This window comes from Ornithorhynchus anatinus, chromosome 2 (genome assembly GCF_004115215.2).
Source record: "Ornithorhynchus anatinus isolate Pmale09 chromosome 2, mOrnAna1.pri.v4, whole genome shotgun sequence".
Classification (NCBI taxonomy): Eukaryota; Metazoa; Chordata; class Mammalia; order Monotremata; family Ornithorhynchidae; genus Ornithorhynchus; species Ornithorhynchus anatinus.
In genome coordinates this window covers 93,555,476-93,583,225 of record NC_041729.1, presented here as the reverse complement: position 1 = coordinate 93,583,225, position 27,750 = coordinate 93,555,476, and the positions used below count along the sequence as shown (strand labels likewise).

The 27,750-nt window shown below is 41.5% G+C and overlaps 1 protein-coding gene across 2 annotated transcripts in view; it reads left to right on the top strand.

Moving 5' to 3' along the window:
- ENPP1 (ectonucleotide pyrophosphatase/phosphodiesterase 1) overlaps nucleotides 1–27,374 on the top strand; it is a 75,860-nt gene extending 48,486 nt beyond the window's left edge. The window contains exons 13-25 of one of the 2 annotated variants that reach the window (XM_029053118.2): nucleotides 973–1,089; nucleotides 2,319–2,350; nucleotides 4,466–4,593; nucleotides 5,670–5,739; nucleotides 6,476–6,563; nucleotides 9,981–10,150; nucleotides 12,085–12,121; nucleotides 13,946–14,100; nucleotides 14,817–14,946; nucleotides 18,866–18,946; nucleotides 19,084–19,216; nucleotides 23,839–24,007; nucleotides 26,151–27,374. In XM_029053118.2, the coding sequence (XP_028908951.1) occupies nucleotides 973–1,089; nucleotides 2,319–2,350; nucleotides 4,466–4,593; nucleotides 5,670–5,739; nucleotides 6,476–6,563; nucleotides 9,981–10,150; nucleotides 12,085–12,121; nucleotides 13,946–14,100; nucleotides 14,817–14,946; nucleotides 18,866–18,946; nucleotides 19,084–19,216; nucleotides 23,839–24,007; nucleotides 26,151–26,318 (1,478 nt within the window). In that variant the 3' untranslated portion in view covers nucleotides 26,319–27,374. Of the gene's footprint in view, nucleotides 1–972; nucleotides 1,090–2,318; nucleotides 2,351–4,465; nucleotides 4,594–5,669; nucleotides 5,740–6,475; nucleotides 6,564–9,980; nucleotides 10,172–12,084; nucleotides 12,122–13,945; nucleotides 14,101–14,816; nucleotides 14,947–18,865; nucleotides 18,947–19,083; nucleotides 19,217–23,838; nucleotides 24,008–26,150 lie in introns of both variants that reach the window. The other variant, XM_029053111.2, reaches the window with a different exon arrangement.
- Nucleotides 27,375–27,750: the final 376 nt, after the last annotated feature.

The window sequence follows — 27,750 nt, the reverse complement described above, 5'->3', positions numbered from 1 at the left end:
AAAGAAACTGTGTCTAAACTAATTATCTTGTATCTACCCTGCTCTTTGTATAGTGCCTGACACATAATAAGTACTTAACAAATACCATAAAAGAATAAAAAGAACTTTTCACTTGGAGTAGTTTTCAGAAAAAAAATTAGTGACTACAAATTGGATTTTAAGAGGGAAGCTTGGGAATGTTCAGTCTAACTCATGGAGCTTCTGGAACTTGACCTGGCTCTTTGACTTATGGCTTAAACTTCCTCCACCCTTCAGAGAATCCTCAAGTTGGATTGAGTCCCAAACCAAGGAATTTGGATGGGATGGAGCCTGAGATAGTGAAATCTATCACTGACTTATTAGCCTTTTACTTCTGCCCCTAAGATAGACCGAGTTGGGAGATTGGGTAAGAAAATATCTGAAATACTCAAGGTTCTTAAGATTTATTTTGAAAAACAGCATGGCCTAGTAGGTAGAGCATGGGCCTGGGAATCAGAAGGACCTGGGTTCTAATCCCGGCTCCCTTGGGTAAGTCACTTGACTTTTCTGTGCCTCAATTACCTCATCTGTAAAATGGGAATTGAGAGTGTGAGCTGTATGTGGGACAGGGACTATGTCCAATGTGAGCCCATTGTTGGGTAGGGATTGTCTCTATTTGTTGCTGAATTATACTTTCCAAGCGCTTAGTACAGTGCTATGCACACAGTAAATGCTCAATAAATATAGTTGAATGAATGATTAGCTTGTATCTACCCCATCTCTTACTACAGTGCCTGGCATATAGTAAGCACTTAACAAAAACCATAAAAAGCAAAAATAGCAGCGAGGTATGGTCCATCTGCTAGAGCAGGCTGGGATCAATAGCAAACTGCAGACTGTACCATTCTATGGTTAGATGATGAGGGCTGGGTTTTTTTAGTGGTGAAAGACCATCTGTTCGGCCTGTCTAACAGCTCTCTCCTTAAAATAAATACATTGTTCTCTTTTTGCCAGGAATGGAGCAAGGAAGCTGTAAGAAATTTGTCTATCTGAACAAGTATTTCGGTAACACAAATAATTTCAAAGTAATCCACGGCCCTGCAGCTCGCTTGAGAATCTTGGGTGGCTCAGGTAATTACAACTGCAAGGCAATTATATAACTAATTTGAACCAGAATGTGTTCCAGAGGAATTTATGTAAGTCAGCCATGTGCTTGTTATCCAAGGCAAAAGCAGCATGGGGTAGTGGATAGAGCTTGGGCCTGGGAGTCAGAAGTTCATGAGTTCTAATCCCACCTCTACCACTTGTCTGTTGTGTGACCTTGGTCAAGTCACTTAATTTCTCTGTGCCTCAGTTAGTTTCCTCATCTGTTAAATGGGGATAAAGACTGTGAGCCCTATGTGGGACATGGACTCTGGCCAATTTGATTTGCCTCGTATCTACCCCAGTGCTTAGAACAGTGCCTGGCACATAGTTAACACTTAACAAATGCCACATCATTAGATTGTCAACTCCTTGAGGGCAGGGACAGGATCGTCTCCATGTGCTGTACCATCCCTAGTTTTTCCCATAGAGCCCTGGCCTTAGCAAGAGCTCAATTGATTGTGTAAGATGCTAAGTATGGGAATGGATTTCTTTTTTTTTTTAAGTAAGGTTCATAGCAATGAAAATAATGAGAGACCTGACTGTGTCTATTAAAGTACAGTATAGTGCTTAGCATATTGTAAGCACTTAACAGATACCATTAAAAAAAAAATCACCACTATCCATAAAGCACTTAGAACAGTGCTTGGCGCATTATAAGTGCTTAACAAATGCCATCATTATTATTATTATTATAAAGGAGGCAACAGACTATTCTACAGTGTCAGTTGTCTGGGAGCCTCCTGGATCAAGTGCTGTATCATAAGCCCGAAAGATCTCCAGGAAAAATTTCCATAACCTCCTATTGAAACTCAATCCAAAATTTGACCATTTAAGGACCACCTCCTGTGTTTGCCTTGAAATCTATATCCTTTATTATTCTCTATAGTAGTAACCCTATAGAGGAAAGAGGAATCATCCTGAAAATGGGTAGCCATATGAAGTGCATTTTTGATATGAAGCTCTGCAGTAGGAAATTATGCTACAAGATGCTATATTATCACCAGAGGAAATCATTTTATAAAAAAATTACAACTTATGGTTTTAATGGGTCCTCCAGTTACCAAAGTGAAATATTCCATGTATATGGTTTTATTAGGCCGTTCTACTGAATCGTTAGGAACTTATTTTCTTTGGTCGGAATGATGGCTACTTTCTGGAAACTTTTTGTATTTCATTTCTTTAATCACTTATTTCCTCATTCTTCACCTTTTTAGCTAATTATGAAGACATTGCAAGAAATCTTTCTGTAAGTATTTTAAGTCTTTAACATCTTGTTTCAAACCTAGAAATAGTGTTATCTAGTGGATAAGGCATGGGCCTGGAAGTCAGAACGATGTGGGTTCTAATCCCACATGTCTGCTCTGTGACCTTAGGCAAGTCACTTAGCTTCTCTGTGCCTCAGTTAACAAATCTGTAAATGGAGATTGAGACTGTGAGCCCCATGTGGGTTATGGACTGTGTCCAACTTGATTAGCTTGTATCTACCCTAGAACTTAATAATATAGTGCCTGGCACATAGCAAGCATTTGATAAATACCATAAAAAATAAACAAAAAGCAAATATTAAGGAAAGTACACTTCTAACTCTTAACCAAAACCTTTCCCATTTCCATGCAAATCCTGACTAATGACTATAGTGTGGAATGAAGTTATGATGTGAAGTTATAGTGTGGAATGAAGTTGCATTTATATGTGGCCATTTTTAAAGATTTATTTAAAGTTAAATATATCTGGTCCATAAAGATTAAGAGGCTACTGGAAAAAGCTCATTTTGATTAACATGTCCTATGAAAATTATATTTACAATGATGGGTCACAAGAGATGTTAATGTTCAGAGTCCCAGAGCTTTAAGGCCAATGATAAGTTGTAAGAGAGGTAGGTCAGTTTAGCCTTATGAAGCACTTTTCTCACTAATGTCAGACAATAAATAAGACATGGGGGTAACTCTCCTACGTTTTGTTTGAGGTCACATCACATCAATTAATCAATAATATTTCCTGAGCACTTACTGTGTGCAGAGCAGTGCACTACGTGCTTGGGAGAGTACAGTAACAAAGTTGGTAGACACATTCCCTACCCACAGTGACCTTACAGTCTAAAAGGTGAGATAGAATACATTAAGGATATGTGACATAAATGCTGTGGGTCTGAAGGAGGGGTGAATAAAGGGTGAAAATACAAGTACAAGAGTGATGCAGAAGTAAGTGGGAGAAGAGGAAATGAAGGCCTAGTCAAGGAAGGTCTTGTGGAGAAGATGTGCCTTCAATGAAGCTTTGAAGGTGGGGAGAGCGATCGTCTGTGTGTGGACTGGATTGTAGTAGGAAATCTGGGAGGGAAGGTAGGAGGGGACTAGGAGACTGAGTACTTTAAAGCCAACGGTAAGGAGTTTCTGTGTGATGCAAAGGTGGATGGGCAATCACTGGAAGTACTTGAGGAGTGGGGATACATGGACCAAATGTTTTTGTGAAAAAAATGATCTGGGCAGCAGAAGAAAGAATAAAGAATGTAGTGGCTAGATACAGGAGGCAGGGAGGTGAGTAAGAAAGCTAATAAGGTAGTCAAGGATTAACATGGTAGCAATTTGGATAGAGAGGAAAGGTAAGATTTTAAGGATTTTGAAGTTTGAACTGAAAAGATTCAGTGACATAGAATATGTGAGTTGAATGAGAGATGAGTCAAAGATAGTGCCAAGGTTATTAATTAATTCATTCATTCAATCATATTTATTGAGCACTTACTATGTGCAGAGCACTGTACTAAGCACTTGGAATGTACAATTCAGCAACAGATAGAGACAATCCCTGCTCAACGATGGGCTCACAGTTGCTTGTGAGATGGGGAGGATGGATGAGGAAGATGATGGTGCTGTGTACAGTCAGGGGGAGGACAGGGTTTGGGTGGGAACATAAGGAGTTCTGTTTTGGAAATGTTAAATTTGAGGTGTTGGTGGAACATCCAAGTAGAAATGTCCTGAGGGCAAGAGAAAGTGCAAGACTGCAGAGAAGGAGAGAGATCAACCTTCCTCTATTTTTTATTCCTTTTCCTTTCTGCTCTCCATACCTCCCCAAAGCTTCCCTGTACTTTTTGAGAGAGCCCAGTAAGGATGTTGGATTTTCAAACTCCTACACACATGTTAATAGTTCTAGACTTAGCGTCATATGGACTGGAGTTCTTACTCTTCTCAGTCTTTCAGAACTATTCACAGAGTGGGGAGAGCTCTGGGGTGGGCTTCCAGAAGAACAGCAAGAAGTCATTACTTTTTCCTCCCCCCAGCTCATTTGATGGACTAATAGAATGACTTGGTAGAGATATTTAATAAGTATGAATCCATGTTGTCATTTTTTCATTTTATCGTATTAGTGCATGGAGCCAGGCCAGCCCTTCAGACCATACCTGAAACAGTTTTTACCGAAGCGTTTTCACTTTGTCAACAATGACAGGATTGAGCATCTAACATTTTACTTGGATCCGCAGTGGCAGTTGGCAATGTAAGTTACTGAGCTGAGCTTAGACCATGGCTAACCAGGGCTGAGAGTGGGAAGAACGAAGGCCACAGAAGCTTTGGGTGATCTTCTGCTGTGCTTTTCATAGTCACCTCCTTGGTGATATTGACTACTATTAGTTGAGATTGCTTCAGCCTTACGCTGTTGAGCTACCCTTGAAAGAAACCTATTAGTTGCCAAGACACCGATCCTCTAGGATTATTCAGTAACATCAAGAGAGGAATTAGTCCAGAGGTAGGGTGACACTGAATATTATGATTATCAGTACAGAGAGAATCCATCAATGAGTGGATGGTCCACTTTTCTAAATGCTTGGGAGAACACAAGTGTAGGTAGACACAACCCCTGCCCTCAGGGAGCTTTCGAGGAAGACCCACATTACAATAAATTGCGGGGTGGGGAGGCAAACAACTTATCAGGATTATGTACAAATGTGCTGAGGAGGTAGGGGTGGTGGTTTGAAGGTACAGACCCAAGTGCATAGGTGATGCAGAAGGAAGAATTGAATGGGGAGATAGGAGATTAGTCAGGGAAGTTTTCTTGCAGAAGATGTGATTTTAGTAAAGGTCTTTGAAATGAGGAGTGTTGGCAGGGGGAGGGAGATGGGGTGGGAAATCTGTTGGATATGAAGTGGGAGGAAGTTCCAGCAAGGCTGGGTAGTGGGGAAAGAGCTAAGTGCCTTAAAACCAGTGGAGAGGAGTTTCTGTTTCATGTGGAGATGGTTGGGCAGCCATTGGATGTTTTTGAAGAGTAGGAAGATTTGTACACTGCTACTTCTTTTTTATTCTTTTCCTTTTTTTTTAAATGATCTGGAAAGCAGAGTGAAATATGAACTGGAGTGGACAGGGAGTTCAGCAAGGATACTGATGTAGCAGTGGACACAGGATATAACAATTGCTTGGACCAGTGTGGTAGTGATCAATATGGAGAGAAATGGGAAAGGAGTGGGCTATGAAAATGTTGTGAAGAAAGAACAGATGTTGTGATGATAGATAGAACCAAATAATTTGTGTACTTATAACTTATGAGCAACCACAATATGATATTTCAATTTAACCTAGGAGCCCAATGACTAAGAAGAGATGTTCAGGTGGATTCCATGGTTCTGATAACTTATTTTCAAGAATGCAAGTGAGTAAAAAGTTAAACTTTTAAAAAAATCAAAAAATAGCAATGACTGAGCATCTTGAAGATATATTTGCCTCCAATCTTCTGCATACACTTGAAGTCTTTGGTGTTATTTTAGAGATATCTGGAGCAGTCATTAAAGTGATGAAAAAGTGAATCAATTAGCAAGAATTTGGATTGCTTAAATCTCAGATTTTTCATTTGACAGACTTGTAGTGGAAGGGAGCAGAATTGTGCCTGAATCGTAACAATTAATAGGTTAGGTGTTCCCAAATCCATGACTTATAAGTGGTGGTGACATTGGTTCCTAATTGCTGTGGATTCCACTTGAATTTGTTATGAAATGTACTTGTTGACTCAAGTCCCATGTTGGGTAGTGTTTGGATAAAGCAAATTTTTGTAGATCTTTTGTTAGCTTTTTTCTCTTTTTCTATCTCCCACATTATAATGCAGTGGTAAAAGAGATGTTCCATGACTGACCTGATTATTTTGTAATCTACCCCAATGCTTGGCACATAGTAAGCACATAAGTTGTTATTATTATTATTAATAAATCAATTTGAATGTAATAATTATAATAAGTTTGAATAACCCCATTGTAAGCTCAATTAATCTACACATTGAAAGGTGAAAAGTCAGGCATTTAGGTCGTCACATACTGATGATTTGAATTATGGCTCAATATATGCAGAATATGGAAGGATCCCACTATAGCTACTCTTCTCTGATTAAATCCTAGGCTCTCTTCATTGGCTTTGGACCTGGATTCAAGCATAAAACTAAGGTTCAGCCCTTTGAAAACATTGAAATCTATAATTTAATGTGTGGTAAGTACAGGCAACCAGGTTTGCCCAGAAGATGGGTGGGGAGGATGCTAAAGTGTACAAAAGGAAGGAATAGGAGATAAAAATGGTAGGAAAGAGGAAGCAGAAGGTAGAAAAGGAGAAGCACTGCCTCTACCACCATATCTCTACTCGACACCAGGATAGGGGGCTGGGTGGGAAGGGTGTCCCTCACCTCCCCCTACCTGATCTTTCAAGAGATCAATTGGGGTAGGATGGGGCAGGTTGGAGTTGCAGAGATGACAGTGCCCTTCCTATGGAGCCAGCTGATGTCATCATACACAAGCAGGGTCTGACAGCCAGGGCTGCCATGGAAGTGACCCAAGTCCATTGTAGCCATCACGGATCTCCACTGGCGGTGTTGGTGCCAGTGAAATCCTGCAGGGGACATGCTGCCTAGACAGAGATTCCAGAGCTCCCACTCTGGCAAATCCCTCAGGCCACTCAGTCCATGTGGACCAGAATGGCAGAATCTGCAGTGGCATCCTCAGCATCTTCCTCCTCCGGCTAGGAGGGGTGAAGAGATGCCATTGCAATCTCAACTCCCTTTCTGGTCCCTATCCGGCTCCAAGTGGCAGGGAAGGCCTCCTGGCTTGTTCTAAAAGCTGTGGGGACCCAAACTAACAGCTTCGTTTCTTCAGGGCTTGACTCTATTTATTGCCATTGTTCTTATCTGTCCATCTCCCCCGATTAGACTGTAAGCCCGTCAAACGGCAGGGACTGTCTCTATCTGTTGCCGACTTGTTCATCCCAAGCGCTTAGTACAGTGCTCTGCACATAGTAAGTGCTCAATAAATACTGTTGAATGAATGAATGAAAAGGGCCAACCCCACAGGGAGGAGCAACTGGTCCTCATTAAATTATGTACTCAAGCACCTTGCCTCCTCCTTCCTTACCTCCCTGATTTTCTACTACAACCCAGCCCACACGCTTTGCTCCTCTAATGCCAACCTACTCACTGTACCTCAGTCTCATTTGTTTTGCCACCAGCATCTCACTCATGTCCTGCCTCTGGCCTGAAACACCCTCCTGCCCTCTTCATGTCCAACAGATGGTCACTTTCATAGCCACCTCCATAGCCTTATTGAAGGCAAATCTCCAAGAGGCCTTTCCCAACTAGGTCCTTATTTCCTCTTTTCCCACTCCCTTCTGTGTCAGTCTTGCACTTTGATTTGCACCCTTTATTCACCCTTCCTTCAGCCCAACAGCATTTATGTCCATATCTTTAATTTATTGATTTCTATTAATGTCTGTCTCTCCCTCTCGGCTGTGAGCTCACTGTGGGCAGGGAACATGACTCCCAACTCTGTTACATTGTCCTCTCCCCAGCACTTACAGTGCTCTGCACACAGTAAGTGCTCAAAAATATGATTGATTGATTTTGCAGATACTTCTACAGTGTCTGTCTAGTTACATATCTCTTCTCCCCCATCCCCCTTTCTTCAAACCAGTGAAACTTTGGGAAGGGGAAGTGCAGACTAAACTTTTTTTTAAAAAAGTGATCTGGGTAGGAGAGTGAAGTTTGGACTGGAGAGGGGAGAGGCAGGAAGATCAGAGAAGAGGCAGATGTAGTAGTCAAGGTGGGATATAATAAGTGCTTGGATCAGTGTAGTAGTAATTTGGATGGAGATGATGAAAGAGTGGATTTTAACTATGCTGAAAAACTGGAACCAACAGGATTTGGTGACAGGTTGAATATGTGGGTTGAATAAAAGATGAAGAAAGGATAATGCCTAGGTTCTGGGTTTGGGAGACAGAGAGATTAGTGGTGTTGTATATAGCGATAGGAAAGACAAAGGGAATACAGGACTTGGGTGTTCTCTTTTGGGTGTGTTACTTTTGAGGTGTCAGGAGGTTATACAAGTAGAGATGTTTTGAAGGCAGGAAGAAATGTGAGACTGCAGAGAACAAAGAAGTCTGGGATGAAGAGATAGACTTGGGAATCAGCCTTTGTAATCATGATAGTTGAAGCAGTGCTTAGTGGATTCAGATCCAAGTGCATATGTGACACAGAAGGGAGATTGATGAGGGGAAATGATGGCTTAATCAGGGAAGGCCTCTTGGAAGAGGTATCCTTATTTCCCATTTCCCCTATTTAGAGGGGGAGACAAACATTAAAATAAATTGTAGACCGTAGGCTCTTTATTGTATTGTATCAATCAGTCATATTTATTTAGGGCTTACTGTGTGCAAAGCATAGTACTAAGTGCTTGGGAGAGTACCGATATAGCAAATTTGGTAGACAGGTTCCCTGCCCACAACTCTCCCAAGTGCCTGGTACAGTGCTTGGTACACAGTACATGCTCGATAAATACCATTAACTTTGTTTCAGTGAGAACTGAGGGTGTTATGAGGAACACATGCTGAAAAGTTTTATTCCATGATTTTAATCCATCTTTGAAACACTACTGTATGCAAAGCATTTTACCAGCTATTCCAAGATGATAAAAAAAAGTGTCCTACCTTTCAGGAGCTTCAACCAGTAAATATACAGTAGTTGCAAGTGGCTTCTTTTTCATTTCTTGCTTTTGCCTTTTTCCCTGTCTTTTTGTGCAAGAAACTGAAAAAAAAATCCCATCAGTGATATTTATTCAGGGCAAACTTCTGCACTAAACATTTGGGAGCCAGAATAGAGTAGGTAGATATGATCCCAGGTATTTTACCATCTACTAGGATCCTTACTGAGCCACTCTGAGTATCATATTCAACACTGCCTTACTACTATGTCCATCCCCATTTTGTATCTGCTGCTGTTGAACTATCAGATATTATGTGAGGTTACAGCAGCCTGCACCCATTTCTCTAGCATCTTTCATTCATTCAGTTGTATTTATTGAGTGCTTACTGTATACAAAGCACTGTACTAAGTGCTGTACTAAGTGCTTAAGCACAGTACTAAATAAGCATCTATCTCACAGTGTATCATGATGGGCATAGAAATTCTGAAAGATCACGGATGACTAGTGCATATCACCACTCTTGCAAAAATAATTCCAGTACATGTTCTGTAGGCATATCTTTCCCCTCTTTATCATTGTTTTCAGAACAATTCTCAGCCTGAATGGCAAGATGCCAGAAAATGCTTTATGGGCACAGAATGCAAAATATTCTCACTGTAATCTCGGTGGATACAATCTCATCATCAACAGCATTGACTTTGAACTGTAAGATTACTCTAAGATGAGTGTTTGAGTAGAGGAATAAAAGTAAATGAAGAAAATCAAACCATTAATAACATATACTAAGTTGGTTGTTGTGATGGCATAATAGTTATCTTCCCCAATGTTGATCAGTCCAACTATTACCTCTAGTGGCATTGTTTCTGTTTTTAAAAAGCACCCACCTCATCAAATCTACCTTCCTGAAGCTTGAAAATTTTTCTGCAACTTTTTTTTTTTTTAGATTTACTGAACTTAAAGCCCTCTTCCAACAATGGGAGTCATGGAAGCTTGAATCATCTTTTGAATAAACCTGTCTACAACCCACAGCATCCCAAAGAAGAAAGCTATCTGACCCAATGCAATTTGCCAGAGAAATCAACCAAAGAAAACCTTGGCTGCTCCTGCAATGATGTATTCATTCAATTGCATTTAGTAGATACCTTTTTTTTTAATGGCATATGTAATAATAATGATGGTATTTGTTAAGCGCTTACTATGTGCGAAGCACTGTTCTGTTAAGCACTTCCTATGTTCCGGGCACGGTTCTAAGTGCTGAGGTAGATACAAGATGAGGAATGCTGACACTCTAAAACTTCACCAGACTTGGTTGCTTGTGGATTTGGAAATGATTGTCATCACCCATGCCAGATCTGTCACACTTTCCCTGGTATAAGCCTCCTTAGCCCTAGTCTCATATTTTTCTTGTCCTCTATTAAAGGAGCTGTTGGCATTGCTCACAAGCTTTCCATTGCCACCAAGTTAGGGAGGTTGGTGAAAACTGAAGAAGGAGCTATCTGCAGGAAGCAAGGGAGCTGGGGAGAGCTGCACAGTTCAGCATCTTCCCTAGATTTGTTGGATTTTGGGGGAGGGGTATTAGTTAAGTGCTTACTATATGTCAAACACTATCCCAAGTGCTGGAGTAGGTAAAATTAATTAGGTTAGGCATAGTCCCTCTCCCTCATGGGGCTCACACTCTAAGTAGAAGGGAGAATAGGAGAAGTAAGGCACAGAGAAGTTAAGTGGTTTGCCCAAGGTCACACAGAATGCGATTGGCCGAGCTGGGATTAGAACCCAGGTCCTCTGATTTCCAGGCCTATGCTCTTTCCGCTAGGCCGTGCTGCTTCTCCCTTTTGCTAGATGGTAAGATCCTTGTGGGCAGGGATTGTGTGGCTTTCTGCCCGTAGTGTCCCAAGTTCTCTGCACACAGTAAGCACTCAATTAATGCCACTGATCAATTGATAACCCCTCTGCCTCCCTCCCACCCATTTACCATCAGTGAGGCTTGTAAACGACAAGGTTGCAGGCAGGTGTCTGTCTACCAGCCCTGAAGTATCACTGCTGAATCGAACCCAGCTTCTCTGGGAGCTGCCGCAAACTGAAGCAGCAGCTGAACGAGGAGCTGCCGAAGGGCTGGAGAGGCAGAGCTGGGGGCAAGAACTGTCCGAGAAGGACTTTGGCTCCAAATCCATTCAGTTATGGTTCTGATGCCAGGACCGGGTAGCCTCAGTCACATCAAAAGATATTCATTTATACAGTTACCCTTGTTATTTGAAAAAGACATCACGGATGGTGTTGTTTATCTCTGAGTGTGTGTGTGCCTGAACAGGTTAATGGGGGACCTACAGACCTGGTCATATTGTGCACACAAAAAAGTTGTCTTTGTGTTAACATGGTTTATAATAATTGATAATAATAGTAATACTAATAATGGTATTTGTTAAGCGCTTACTATGTGCCAGGCACTGTACTTAACGCTGGGGTGGATACAAACAAATCAGTGGATATAGTCCCTGTCCCATGAGGGGCTCAAAGCCTTAATCCCCATTTTACAGATGAGGTAACTGAGGCACAGAGAAGTAAAGTGACTTGCCCAAGGTTGCCCAGCAGACAAGTGGTGGAGGCGGGATTAGACTCCCAGGCCTGTGCTCTAGCCGGTTATGCCATGCATTTTTGTGGCACCTGACATTTTTTTTCTCTGTTGCCTCCTTGCCTCTCTTGCTTTATAAAGCTTTTGCTCAAAAAAAGCCACTGCTTTCTTTAGAGCAGTGTGACATACTGATTTATCCCTGGCAACTGATTACCAGTTTTCAATCATTGGTATTTATTGAGTGCTTATTGTGGGCAGAGCATTGTTCTGTGTGCTCGGAAAAGTACAGTACAATATAGTTGGGTACAGCATTGTCTGAGATTTTGACTGTCTTTAAAATGTTTAATAAAGGCACAAGGGGTGTGTGTGTGTATGTATGTTTAAATTTGGTATGCATATGTTAGATAAACTGATCTATGATCCCTGTACTGGTAGTTTGAAAGAATAATCTTCTCTTTCCATCTCATTTACCCCTTAGGAAAAAGATTTTCAACCCCAACTGACAGTGGAAGAAGGTAAGAGGAGAATCATTCTACAGATTGAAATACAGACATACATTTTCATGCTATTAGATTAAAATGCTGAAAAATGCTGGAAGCACCTTGACCTGTAAATTCAGTGATACAATCTCTTTTATGAATCAGATAGTCTCTGCATTTATAGTATTGATCACAAAAGGAGGTTTGGGAAGGTATTTGGAGGTATTGAAGATATTTCAAGTTCCCCAGGTTCAAATTCAGAGTCTATTCTTGCAGACCCTGTGCCAAAATATTGGTGCCTTTAATGACTCAAAGTGATAATGAAGATGATAATTAAACGTGGCTCATGTTCACAGACTCAAACTCCACAAATGAGCAATCTTTGAGTATCTTGCAAATCTCCAGAGCCTGAATAGAGCTGTTAAGGCTACTGAGAGGAATTAATAATTCTAATAATAATGTTGGTATTTGTTAAGCACTTACTATGTGCAGAGCACTGTTCTAAACACTGGGGTAGATACAGGGTAATCAGATTGTCCCACATGAAGCTCCCAGTCATAATCTCCATTTTACAGATGAGGTAACTGAGGCACAGAGAAGTTAAGTGACTTGCCCACAGTCACACAGCTGACAATTGACAGAGGTGGGATTCAAACCCATAACCTCTAACTCCCAAGCCCGTGCTCTTTCCAATAGAGCCTGTAGTGCAATATGCCAGTGACTGTGAGTTCGTTATGCGCAGGGAATGTGTCTGTTGCTGTATGTACCCTCCCAAGTGCTTAGTACAGTGCTCAGCACACAGTAAACACTCAATAAATGTGATGGAATGAATGAATTAATGCATTATGCCAGGAGATAACTAAACAAAGCTTGCTTCGGTAAGATTCATATGTTCTGTCTGAGGAGAGATGCTGCACTTTATTTTCTTTGGGTGAAGTAGTTTTCACCCATTCTGGAAATCCATCAGTCTTGACTTATTTCAGACTGGAAATTATTCCCAAGAGTGGGCAGATCATTAAAACTCCATTCCAAACTGGGGTCAGGTAGAGAAAGGTGTTGTCAACAGGTGTGTCTAGAGGAAAATGTTTTTATTAGTAATAATAATAAATGGGATATTTGTTAAGTGTTTACTACATGTCATGGACTATACTAAGTGTTGGGGTAGATACAAGATAATCAGGCCCCCATGGGCCTCACAGTATAAGTAGGAGGGAGAACAGGGATTGAATCACCATTTTTCAGATGAGAGATCTGAGGCACAAAGGAGTTGTGACTTGCTCAAGGTCACACGGTAGGCAACTGGTGGAGCCAGGATTAGAACCTAATCCTCTGACTCCCAGACCTATGCTCTATCCACTAAGCAACACTGCTTCTCAACTATTAGTAAATGATAATCCAAACCAGTCAGTAGTACAGCATAGTGGATAGAGCATGGGCCTGGGAGCCAGAAGTTCATGGGTTTTAATCCCGACTCTGCCACTGGTCTATTGTGTGTCCTTGAGCAAGTCATTTCACTTCTCTGTGCCTCAGATACATCATCTGAAAAATGGGGATCAAGACTGTGAACCCCACGTGGAAGAGGGACTGTGTCTAACCCAATTTGCTTGTAACCACCCCAGCACTTAATATAATGCCTGGAACATAATAAGTGCTTAACGAATACCATAATTATTATTATTATTATTGAGTATTTGGTGCCCAGCACTATACTAAGCAGTTGAGAGAGTACAATGGAGTTAATAGACACAATCCCTACCTTCAAAGAACTTACAGTTTATCAGGGAATGGATTGAAATATTGATGATCCTGTCCTCAATGACTACAGGCTTTTCCTTTCTTTTTTTCTCCCCCAAACTCTAGAAAAGGAGAGCCAAAGGAGCAACTTGCCCTTTGGAAGACCTCGTGTTCTACAAAAGAACAGCACATTTTGCCTACTTTTCCAAAAGCAGTTTGTGAATGGGTACAGCCACGATCTCCACATTCCCCTCTGGAGTGCCTACACAGTGGACCGAAATGTAAGAAGCAGTTCTTCAGAGCATTCTGCTGCCTGGACCCAGCCACCTAAAGATTGCAAAATTAGCTGCACCCAGTATTTAGCAGCTGGGCTCTGAGAGTGAGGAAAGAGTTGGATATTGTTCATGGTTATGTGATATCAGTTGCTAGCCAATTACTGTAACTCATTTCTCCCCACAGGCTCCTTTTTAACAAATACTCATTTGGGAGAGAGACTGAGAGTCTATTTCACATGTGAATGTTTCGCTTGGCAGACTTCTTTTGAAATAGTCCTGGAGTTGGAGGCAGCTTTTTCCCTGCGGTTCAGGGACGCATTTGGGTATTTTCAACTATGCCTTTTGAGCACCAAGTCTTTTGATGGTCTAAGCCTAGTTTGCAAATCAGCGTGTACATTTTGTGACTCAAGTAGAATGGAAATATAAATGCCACAGTGTCAAGAGAGATGCTACTTGGGATTTTGATGCTACTTGGGATTTTGTCACTGAAAATTTAGGTCACCTATAGTTCTGGCATTAGAGATACTGGGCCTCAACTAACCTCTTTGAACCCCTCCTTACTTGGGTCCAGTTTGTTTTTATGGTTTAAAGGATCTCATTGGAGTGAACCAAAGCTTGGTATAAGATGCTTAACTTCTTTTTCCTGAAAAGAAGTTCTTTAGCAGATATTATTTACTGAGGGATGTAAACATGACTGCTTTTTTGTGTGTTTTGCTTACTAGGATACTTTCTCTGAATTTGCCTTTTCTAACTGCTTTTACCAAGACCTTCGGATTCCTCTCAGACCTAGCCAGAAATGTTTGTTATATAACACTAACCCTCAGCTAAACCCTGGATTCCTCTTTCCTCCACGTAAGTTTTTTTTGTCTAAACTTGTTATGGGCAGGGAACTTGCAATTGTACTCTCCCATGGGATTAGTACAATGCTCTGCGCATAGTGAGTGCTCAATAAATACCATTGATTGAGTCACTGGAGAGCTCTAGATGCTAGAGGTGTCTGCTTGGAGTCAGTCAAACAATGACATTTATATAGCACTTGGATGAGTGCCCTTGGAGGAGTGCAATAGTAGTTGATAGACATGATACCTGCCCTCAAGGTGCTTTCAGTCTAATACTGGGTTGTTGGTTATTGGGAAATGTTTAGGGAAATAACACTTGTGTCTTATCCTTGGTTGTGGGCAGGGAAAGTGTCTACCAACTCTGTTCATTCATTCAATCATATTTATTGTTTGCTTACCGTGTACAAAGCACTGTACTAATCACTTGGGAGATTACAACAGGACAGAAAAGGGGAGTGAATACCTAATACAAGTTTCGGGCGACAGCCTAAATCAAGTTTTGTACCCAGATATCCAAATATCCTTAAGGTTTTATTTAACAATCTAAACAGTAATAATCTATGGTCATTTCCAAGCCATGCTGATAAGTAAAAATAATTTCTGACAAAGGAAAAGCCACTTATCTCAACTTCCTGCAGCTAGTAACTACAAAACCTGGGTGGCTGATTCATAGGAGATATGTTAGCTTTCTTTTCCAAACACAATTTTCCTATCTTTTAGGAAGCCTTCTTGGGTTCACTTGCCCACTCCTGTCTGTTTTCTGAGAAACTCTGTTTATTTTAGAGAAACAGCATGACTCTGTTATAATATATCCTCCCAAGCACATAGTACGTCTGTGTGGTCTGCACAGTAAACACTTAATAAATACGATTGATTGACTGATTGTCCTTTCCACACCAGACAGATCAGAAAGAGGTAAACAATCAGTAATATTTAGTGAGCAATTACTGTGTGTAGAGCTCCATACTTGGTGCTTGGAAGAATACAGTAATCAGTAGGTATGATCCTGGCCGTCAAGGACTTACAGAGAAGCAGTATGGTGTAGTGGATAGAGCACGGGCCTGGAGTCAGAAGGAAATGGGTTCTAATCCCGGCTCCACCACTTGTCTGCTCTGTGACCTTGGGCAAGTCACTTAACTGCTCTGTGCTTCAGTTACCTCATCTGTAAAATGAGGATTGAGACTATGAGCCCTACATGGGACAGGGACTGTGTCCAACCTGATCTGCTTGAATCCACCCCAGCATTTAGTACATAGGAAGTGCTTTACAAATATCACAATTATTAATATTATTATTACTACAGACTAGCAGGGGAGACAGATACTAAAATAGTTTACAAGTAGGACAAGTAATGGAGTATAAAGGTATGTGTTTATAAGGGATAAGTGAGAACTTAAGAATTGGGGGATTGAAAGTGCAGAAATAGCAGTTGAGTGATATAAGGTAGGGAGAATAAACACAGAAGACCACCTGGTGGCAATGTGATTTTAAAAAGGCCTTGAAGATGGGGAGAAGTGTGGTCTGTCGGACACAAAGGGGAAGGGAGATTCCAGGCTGTGGAGAAAAGATGAGAGAAGAAAATGAGGTGCCACGAGAAGGTTAGCTTAGAGAGGAACGAAAGAGCAAGCTGTGATGTAGGCTAGTTTGTCAGCTCTTTAAGGGCAGGGATTGTTCCCGCTAGCACTAATGTATTTTCCCAAATGCCTAGGACAGAGCTCTGCACAGAGTAACTACTCAATTGATATTGTTAATAGAAGGAACAAAGCTGATAGGAGGACCTTGAAGCTAATAGTTATGAGTTTTCCCTTGGTACCTGGGAAGCCTAATCTATGAACACTACATTCACCTTCTCCCTTCTTTTGGGCAAGAGGTTAGAAAGTTGCTTAGTAATAGTAGAAATAGTATTTGCGTGCCCACTGGTGCAATGTGCTGCACTAAACTCTTGGGAAATATGAAACAAACATGTTACACATTCTCTGCTTGCAGGGATCTTGCAGTGTAATTGGGGAGACAGAGACATAGAATTAATGACCACCAGTATGTGTACCATGTGGAAGAGACTCTTCAGCCATATCTTAAAACACAAGGGTCATCTCTATTTTTATATGTATATATCATGGTTGGATGATGCCCCTCCTACCAGCAAGGTGGGGAAGGTTAGGCAATAAAAGCCTCTAGTAGCCTAAAACCTCTCCATAACCTGCTCTTTCCTCTTTGTCCAAACTGCTATCATGCTGGTCCAAGAATTCATCATTCCCCATATTGACTACTGCATCAACCTCCTCACTGACCTCCCTGCATCTATCTCTCCCCACTCCAATCCATACTTCAGTCTGCTGCCTGGATCATCTTTCTGAAGAACTGTTTGGTCTGTATCTCCCCACTCCTCTAAAGCCTCCAATGGTTCCCCATCGACCACTGCCGCTTCAAGGAAAACTCCTTACCATTAGCCCATTAGCTTTAAAGCACTTCATCAGCTTTCTCCTTCCTACTTAGTTTTGTTGCTCTCCTACTAAAACTGACCTGCACACTCTGTTCTTCCAACATTAACCCTTTGGTCACATTGCAAGTGCTTCATTCAGTGCTCTGCAGCCATTTAGTGTTCAATAAATATGATTGATTGATTCTCCCTTGCATCTGCAACTCCTTCCCTCTTTATAGATGACAGACCACCACTCTTCCCACCTTTAAAACCATCTTAAAATCACATCTCCAAGAGGTCTTCCCTAACTAAGCCCCCATTTTGCCTAACTGTCTTCCCCTTTGTGTCATCTATGCATTTGGCTGTTGCCCCTTAAGCACTTTGATATTCACCCCAGCCCCACAATACTTATAAATATTCTCATATTCTACAATTCCCCCAATCCCTAATCTATACTATGGACCACCATCTAACCTTGACTTCACTGACACTGTCCTCTCCTGGTTTTCCTTCTCTTTCTGGCTGCTCTTTCTGAGCCTCCCACCCCATAACTGTGAGAGTCCCACAGCCAGCAGGGTTAGGTCCTTGATATTTATCCTGAATGGTTGCTGTTCAAAATCCATTTATTAGTCTATGCTTTTCACCATTAAATCTAATCTGTTTCAAGAATGGGAGATTTACCTTTGATTGGGAAGACTGCAAGCTGCATTTGGGTCCATAAACAATAAAAAAAAGGTCACAAATCACTCGATCAAAAAGAAAAAATACAATTAAAAAAACTCTACCAGGCCAAAGCAATAGTCCATCCAGCCCAGGATTCCAACTCTAACAGGCACCAAGAACCAATCAACACTTACTTTGTGCCTCTGCAGTACATATATTTTGTTTTCGGTCCACAAGCAGTTATGGGTGAGTTATGTTGGTTTAGTCGGTGGTATTTACTGAACACTTACTGTGTGCAGAGCACTGTACTAAGTGCTTGGGAAAGTATAGTACAGTAAAGTTAGAAGACACAATCCCTACCTATGGAAATCTTACAGTCTACAGTGGGGGAAGACAGACATTAAAATAAATTACAGATAAGGGAAAAGGCAGAGTGTAAATATATGTACATGAGGGCTATGGGACTGAGGTGGGATGAATATCATTCATTTGTTCAATCATATTTATCGAGCACTTACTGTGTACAGAGCACTGTACTAAGCGCTTGGGAAAGTACAGTACAACAACAAGGAGACACATTCCCTGCCCACAATGAGCTTACAGTTTAGAAGATGAGACTGTAATCAAGTGCATAGATTCAAGTGGCATAGATATGCTAACAGAATGGGACCAAAAATACTCTTTAAACTGTCACTTCTCTAAAAGCTACCTCTACTGGCCATATCTTCTCAGAGAGGGAGGGAAAGTTAGGGCTCCAAAGGTTACCCAACTGCTTTTGCAAGCTTCTTAGTAGCTCCCAAGCATTTAAGGGCCAGCAGAGAATAACTGTTTTTTTTTTCTTTTTTAGAACTAAGAAAAAGCTTGGATGAAGTACCCTTTGAAGCTCTAATTACCAGCAATGTTGTACCCATGTACCCAAGTTTTCAAGGTAAAAATACTTTTTTCAATCAAGTTTTGATGTACTAATTCCACACCAATGAAACAAAATCTTTCCATTTCTGTTTATTATATATAACAGTGTTGTGCTTAACTTTGTTCTTTTCATATTTCCTATTTCTTTCTTAGTGATCTGGAATTATTTCCATCATAAGCTGCTACCAAAGTATGCTAGAGAGAGGAATGGTGTCAATGTAGTCAGTGGTCCAGTCTTCGATTATGACTATGACGGGCTGAATGATAATCCAGAGATGTTAAAACAGTAAGAAATTGTATTTCTCTCGAAGAGATAGTCTTCATTTTCAATAGTTGGAAAATAGTCTTAGCTTTTGTATGAAACTGAAACCATAAATGTCATTACTAACTCAAATCATTCATGTTTATAGCTGTTCCACATTCCTAATTTTCCCTGTAGAAACCTATTCACAATCTCTCATCCATGTAGCCAAATCACCCCTGAATTTACTGGTATTTTTGACCTGCACTAACTTCTTGGTATGGTTAATGCATTCCATGTAATTATCACCTGCTGGGTGACAAAGTATCTCCTTCTGTTTGTTCTGAGCCTACCACTGTCAAGCTTCGGTGTATGCCATCACTCATGCTGTGGGACTTGGTGAATAACATTTCTGCATTTGCCCTGCCCACGTGTCCGTGACTTTGCACACTTCAACCCGTTCTCCCTTCGACTTTACTCTTTCCCGCTTGCATAAGCCTGATTTTTAGGCTCTCCTCTTGAGGGAAATTCTTAATCCACATAACCCATTTTATATTAAAGAGAAGGATTGAATATTATCATGTATCTCATGTGCCCATATTCCTTGGAACTGATGTAAACATCCAGATGATGTATGGAGGTATTAGACATCTTTTTCTTTTCCCAGACAACAATGTAAACTCCATGCCCCCAGAGCCTTTGATATTTGATGACTGGTTCTTTGTTGATTTTTGTCCTTTCTAAAACTTCTTCCTGTAGGAAATTCTACTAAAGACACTATCTTGTTAGACTATCCAGATGCACTTCATGTTTACAGATGAAAGACATGCTTGCTAATTGCATGCTTTGTAAGTCTCTAGACTGTAAACTCGTTGTGAGTAGGGAATGAATCTACCAACTGGGCAGGGAATTTGTCTGTTATAGTGTACTGTTCCAAGTGCTTAGTACAGTGCTCTGCACAGAGTAAGTACTCAATAAGTATGATTGATTTAAATCAATCTTGGAATTCTGTAACAGTCTTCCAAGGGAAAAAAAGTTTAACATTTTCTCACATGTACTCGTGGAGGTCAGAGGCAAGATGATACATAATAATAATAATAATAATAATAGTAATTGTGGTATTTGTTAAGCACTTACTATGTGCCATGCACTGTACTAAGCTCTGGAAATCAGCTTCATTCTTTTAGTCGTACTATGGCATGTTTTCATATACTTCATGTTGTTTAGTTTTGAGTAGTGGTGTGTATATTGTACTTGTAGTTATTGTTGTGACTAAAGGACACAACGCAAGGAACATAACACAAGGGAAGAATTGTTTAGGGAACTTTATATCTTAATATTTGTAGAAGAGGAATATTTTGCTAATTCTCTTTCTGGATACTCTGTAGCTGAATATATTCTTGTAAAAATATTTTTTCTACTGAGGAATGGATTATGAGTCTCTTTTGGCCATATTCCCTGTTCAAACTCAGCATGGGAGGAGAAAGCATAGCCTCCATCTGCTTTTGGAGTAAAGCCCTTTTGGTTTTTATCAAATATTTGGCTTAAAACCTCTAGCCTGGGAGCCATTATCAATGGAGGCAAAGTAATCTCCAGACTAAGCATATCTGAGTAAATGGAACTGGAGAAAAAAAGCTAATTTGGCTAGAGAATGATCCTTTAGTTTGCTTTGAATAATTCATTGGCTAATTAGTGATACTTGATTAGCATAGTATTGAGGGGCATGGGTTTAAAGAGGTAGGTGAGCAAATGAAATGATTCAGACCTAAGATTAGTCTCATGTGCTGCCATTCCTTGTTCACAGATGTCTCTATGGCCATTTGGAATTTGAGTATTTTCACTCTAAAATGAAAATAATTTATTCTGACAAGCAGTCTCCGGTTTGGATAGCTGAAACCACTTTCCCCCACTTTCTTTAATGTTATCAGCTGAAGGAAATCAGCTATAGTGCCATCTAACAACTTTAGTGTTAGCTCTCCATGGGCATTCTACCTAGACTGTAAAGTATATTTTTTTCTCATGAAATCCTTTTGGAATGTATTCCGACTGGATTTCTTTGTAAAACTTAAATCCCCATATCATATAAATCAATGGTATTTATTGAGCACTTACTGTATGCAGAACACTGTACCTTGGAAGAATACAACAGAGTTGATAGACAGGTTCATTCCCTCCCCACCAGGAGCTCACAGACTAGAGGGTGAGACTGACATCATTAAAATAAATTATGGGTGCGTATATAAGTGCTCTGGGGCTGAGGGTGGGGTGAATACCAACTGCTTAAAGGGTACCGATCGATCGGAGTGCCCAGGCAGCACTGAAAGGAGGGTTGTCCCACATATATAAATATCAGAATATCTTTCTTGTTTTCTCTCTGGCTGACTTGCTGCTTTCAGGCCCTGTTAGCTTCTTTGGGACCTGTATTTATTTGCTGAACTGAAAATCATTTCCTGATGGGCTACAGCTTGTCTAATCTTTTTTTCAGTTTGGGCTGTTCTCCAAGGTTGAGGTTGAAGTGTCTGGGCAGGGACACTGCAAATTATTTGCTGGTTTGCCGATACACAACTCTGCACAATGAGAGTTTTAGGGAATGTCTTTTTTAATCAATCAACTAATAATATTTTTGAGTGTCTACTAGGTGCAGAGCATTGTACTAAGTGCTTGGCAAAGTACAATAGAACAAAAAGGTAAAGAGCTTGCACTGTTAAAGAACATCAACAGGGATGAATTAAGAGGGAAGTAAAACTCAAATTTTAGTACCCACACCCCAGGTATATGCCCTACTGTTTCTTCCAACAACATATCACCTTCTGCCCAGACATGAAACAGGTGCCTTGTCAGAAGAATGTTACCTAAATCTACCACCAGATTCCAGCAAAAATGTGTCATGAAACACCTTATGGCATAACTGATTAAAAATCTTCCTGGTCTGGAAGAAAAATATTGAGGTCTGAGAATATATCATTCAAACAAGTGAGTATTGAGCAGGGATTGTCTCTATCTGTTGCCAAATTGTACATTCCAAGCCCTTAGTACAGTGCTCTGCATACAGTAAGCACTCAATAAATATGATTGAATGAATTATCTGAAGGTAATTATGGTAGACCCAGACCATCACTTGCTGCTCTCAAGTTTACCCACCATCTCTCCTCCTGCCTTTCCAGGGGAACCTTTTGGTTGTAGCAGTAATATGCTGTTCATTTAGTGCCTACTATGTGCCAAGCACTGTTCTAAGTGCTGGGGTAGATATGAGGTCATCAGGTTGTTCCACGTGGGGCTCACAGTCTTCTTAAATCCCCATTTTACAGATGAGGTAACTGAGGCACAGAGAAATTAAGTGGCTTGCCCAAGGTCACACAGCAGACAAGTGGCGGAGCCAGGGTTAGAACCCACGTCCTCTGAATCCCAAGCCTCGGTTCTTGCCACTAGACCTCATCAGCATGTCGTGGCTGGAAAAGCCGCACAGGGCAGCCAAAGGATAACACCCTTGAGCCCCTGCCAGCCCTTCCCGCCCACTCATGGAGGAAGATGTGCTCTGGCTCCTGCTCCCTGAGGGCCCTGGCACCATCCACGGGAAGCCTTCCCGTTCACCACCACCACCAAAGAATCTATGCTGACACTTGTCTGCCTGACCTGAGGGAGGGGAGGGCAGGCTGGAAAACACCAAACAACACAAAAGATGATGACAAACAACAAAGGAGCACTAGGATTTTAGGCACCACAAAGATTAGACCCACAATCACAGAAGTCACAAGTGGTGACCTAGAAGTTCCCCCATTAAACCGGAAGCTCCTTGTGGGCAAGGATTGTATCTACCGACCCTTGTATTCTCCCAAGTGCGTAGTTCAGTGCTCCACCTTCTAATACCATTGATTTATGTTCTCAATATTCTAAAGTGAAAGATTGCTGCAGATGGATGAGTCCTTCCTGGGATGGAGCAGGGAAACCTGGCATCCTGGAGCAGTGGCAGAGTCATTCCCACACAACTGGGCCCCAAAGAATGAGAGTAAGGAGAGCAAAAGCACTCTTCTTTCTCTTCCCATCCAACTGGATCCCTTGGTGGTCTTTGAGGTGAATCAATCAATCAATCAATCAATGGTATTTACTGAGTGCTTACTAAGTGCCGAACACTGTACTAAGCTCTTGGGAGAGTACAATCACTGATCACTTTCTGGCATCACTATACTGAGAGGCAGGTATTGTTCTTAAATGTCTGGATCGACTCCTACATGGGCTGGGGACTTCTCACAACTATGGGGCCGGAATAAAGCTGGACCTGACCAGGTTTGGGTGTTCCAGGACCCTAACACCCCATTTTGAACTGGGTATATAGCACACTCACTGAGAGGAACAGCCCGACAGGGAATCAACATAGGCTGTTTACTCCGTCTCCCTCCCCACTGAGGCTGCTTGGATCACAACAGCCAGAAGCCTCTGAGGCCACCCAACATGCTCAGTAGTTTTCTCCTGCATGCCCTCTCTTTCTCTATTAAAGAAGGTTATCTCAGTCAGCATTGTCCAGGACTCTGCATAGGCTGAAATTCTTCAATCTAACCCTATCTGTAAAGGAATCTGATAGAGAAAAATGTGGTACGTTGCAAGTCCCAGGGTTCTGAATTAATACCGTATATTGCCACATATGATAAGTGAATATTGGTATTTTACAGGAAAAGTACTACGTTCATCCCTGATCAAGATGTTTTGATTCCAACTCACTACTTCATTGTGCTGACAAATTGTAATGACACTTCCCAGACTTCCTTGCAATGTGAAGGTCCTTTAGATAATCTGGCTTTCATTGTGCCTCATAGAACAGATAACACTGAAAGCTGTATGGTAAGTATCTACATTCCTTCTCTTGATTACTGTGGTCCTGAACCTCTTTCTTCATCAGGGAGATACACAACTCAGCAAAGGGAGGTTAATTAGAAAGAATGGAGGATTTGGGGTTGAATTTGAGCACATTTTTAATGGTATTTGTTAAGCACTTACAATGTGTCAGGCACTGTTCTAGGCTCTGGGGTAGATGCCAATTAATCAGGCTGGATATAATTCCTGTCCCACATGGGACTTAGAGTCTATATGTAGGAGGAGGGATATTTTGGAAGTTATTGTTCAGTTCTGAAGCTCTTCCGTTGTTCTGAGGTGAGGACATAAAATAACAACTAAAACAAACAAAAGTCATGGACCATAGTTCAGTTCGTTAGCAAGTTCTGGTATTAAGTGCCTTCTGTGTGCTAAGCACTGGGGTAGATACAAGGTAATCAAATCAACGTAAGCCCTATCCCATAAGGGATAGGCATACTATTGATGCCTGTCTACTTGTTTTGTATTGTTGTCTGTCTCCTCCCTTTTAAACTTTAAGCCCGTTGTTGCTTAGGGATTGTCTCTATCTCTTGCCAAATTGTATTTTCCAAGCGCTTAGTACAGTGCTCTGCACACAGTAAGTGCTCAATAAATGCGATTGAATGAATGAATGAACAGGGGATCACAATCTAGGAGGAAGAGTCAGGCATTACTCTCTCCATTTTGCAGATGAGGAAACTGAGGCTTATAGTTAATTGATTTGCCTGAATTCCCACAGCAGACCAGCTGCATAGCTGGGGCTGAAACCCAGGTCTCCTGACTCCCAGTCCCATGCTCTTACCATGCACTGTCTGTTTGGGAAGTAAGTAATCAACTCTCTTCTGATTATGGAAAAAGATTTCCAAATGGATGCACTTCCAGAAAGTATATTATGAAATCAGAGGCTTATCCTTAAGGCTATACAGCCAGATTTTACTACTTGATTTACCTTCTGTTAAGAAACATTAAGGCAGCAGATTTTCAATACACTAACCTACAGACTGTGTCCCTCTCACCTAACCTCTGACATTCGCTTAGTATACTTTTAAGGTCAAAAATATCTAGAACTTTGAACTTGCAAGTAGTCATGCAAGAAATTTGAATAGCTCATGACGTTGATGCCTGTCTACTTGTTTTGTTTTGTTGTCTTTCTCACCCCTTCTAGACTGTGAGCCCTTTGTTGGGTAGGGATTGTCTTCCTTGCCAAAATGTACCTTCCAAGCGCTTTCACACAGTAAGCGCTCAATAAATACGAATGAATGAATGAATGAAAGAATTAGATATAGATGGTATGATTCTCCTGTTCCTTCTGGGACCTGCTAACTACTTTACTATGGTTTCACCCAATATTTTTCTTGGTACTTGTCCCAGAGAGTGTTGTCTTGCTGAACTTTACCCTTCCATGGAACAGTTGTCGCACTTTGGTTTCTAAAAATGATAGTTGTGCATCTCTTCTCCATAAAGTGGATGGTATTGAGAGCCAAGTAAAAGATTAGCTGCCCTTTCCCTAAAATGTAGTCTTTTAGAGATACCTAGCATGGCTAGTTACAGATATTTGGATTATTATAATTCTTAATAATAATAATGGGATTTGTTAAGCACTATTTGCTAAGACCCATAAAGAGCTGGTATAGATACAACAGAATGAGGTCAGACGAGGTCAGACATGGTCCCTGTTCCACATGGGGCTCATAGTCTCAAGTAGGAGGGAGAACAGGTATTGAATCTCCATATTACAAATGAGGAATCTGAGTCACACGGAATTTAAGCAATTTGCAAAAGGCCGTGCAGCCACCAAGGGGCAGAGCCAGGTTTAGAACCCAGTTCCTCTGACTCCTACACCTGTATTCTTTCCTCTAGACCATGAGGCTTTTCTGGTCATCAAGCTAGGGAACTGCTATAACAGCATTAAAACTATGTCACGTGGGGAGCTGAGTTCAGTGGGAATTTTGATAGCTCCATTCAAAATTCAGTCTCAGTGCCTGCACATATCAGCACTCACTGTTGTCCATCTCTGTTCTCGAGCCCAATCTTAGTGTAGCAGATGAATATCGCAGAGTAGTAGTGTACAGGCAGCACAACCATGGCTTTACTTGATTTTGATTTTCCTCCTTGTTTTTCTTCCCTCCAATAGCAAGGAAAGGATGGATCCTTGTGGGTCGAAAAGTTGCTAAGGCTTCATGTAGCGCGGATCAAAGATGTTGAGCTTCTCACCGGACTGAGCTTCTACCATGATCGAAAAGAAGCCGTTTCAGATATCTTACAACTGAAGACACATATGCCAACTTTTTACGAAGTTTGAATATCGAATATACACTTCATATATGATTAAGAGGACTCTTCCATTCCACAGACATTTTCTAGAGAAAGCATTCTCGATCTACCGTTGGGGCTGATCTATATGTTAACCTGTTGATTGGAAGCTGCCGATCAGCGTTAGAATGAGGGACTATCTCTGCCACACTTGTATCTCAGGGACACTGATGAAAGTGAGCCCCGCTCCAGTGGGTGGTCCTGTTGGTTAAATGCTTGCTTGCCTGTGGAAGAAGAGTCTGTGATGTTCATACCCCGGAGGGTACTGGAGAGCCCCTGATTTAAACTGCTTTTCCACTCCCAACTCTGTTCCCAATGAAGCCATGTCAATTCAGGATTTTCAGGACTCTGTTCAGCTTGTCCTTTTAATGCCAAGGTTGCTCACAGAAACTAGACTAGCAAATGGGAATGTGGCACTCTACACTGAGGTTGGGTTTTGACAAGAGGGAAACGGTGCCAATAGTGGGTTGCTACTGAGTACTCAGTGCTACCAATGTTGAGGTAAGGATGGTGTTGATCTTTCAAAACTGGAGTGGAGAACCAGAAATAGAGCTCATGCTAGCCTCTATTCGCTCAACCGTCTAGGGCATTCCTAACACTTCTGGGCGATTAGGATGCGTGAAGAAAATCAAGAGGGAGCCTGTTTATCTAAGGGATTCTAGGGCTTTCCCCAGTCCCGTTCTCCATTCCAGTCCTTCCCACCTTGGCCTATGCCCTTCCAGACATCAGAAGAGATCATTTTATTCTTCACATGACCAAGTGTCATTTCTAAATTCATTTACTCTCAGTGATACCTCAGAGGCGTTGTCCAGAAACTCCATCAATCTGAACCAAAGCAGAAATGGCAACTGGGACTGGAGACCACCACCCCCCACCAGTACTCAATATCCCTTGATACCTGCAAGACCACTCTCCCCAACCCCCAGACCTAAAAAAAAATTAAAAAATCCTGTACCCACCCCTATAGCTCTGCTGTCAGTACCAGTCAACTCGGCCCACACTAGCAAATATTTTAGAGGGTACTGGTAAGTGGAGCTGCTAAATTCAAAACATGTTCAGTTCCTTAATGTCACCTTGGGACTGGCAAGTAATGACGCAGACTCCTCAATGCCCTGCCATACCCCATTAGGGGCAGAGGGCTGTGGGCTGGGGCCTGGCTGGCATGAGTAGTTTTTCTCCCTGCTGGTCCCACCCCTAAAGTAAGAGAAGGGACAGAGCAGTATAAGTTCAAGGCACTGTACAGTTCCGAACAATCCTGACAAATTGGACAACTGCTTTTTCATTCCTTCAAAGCAGCACATTACCCATATCTGACCCAGGCCCTCCACCCAGGCCCTCCTCATGACACTTATTACACAACTCGTGGCTTTATTTAGCTCACAAGTGTCTGCCAAAAGGGGAGGGTTGGCAGGGGTCTAGTA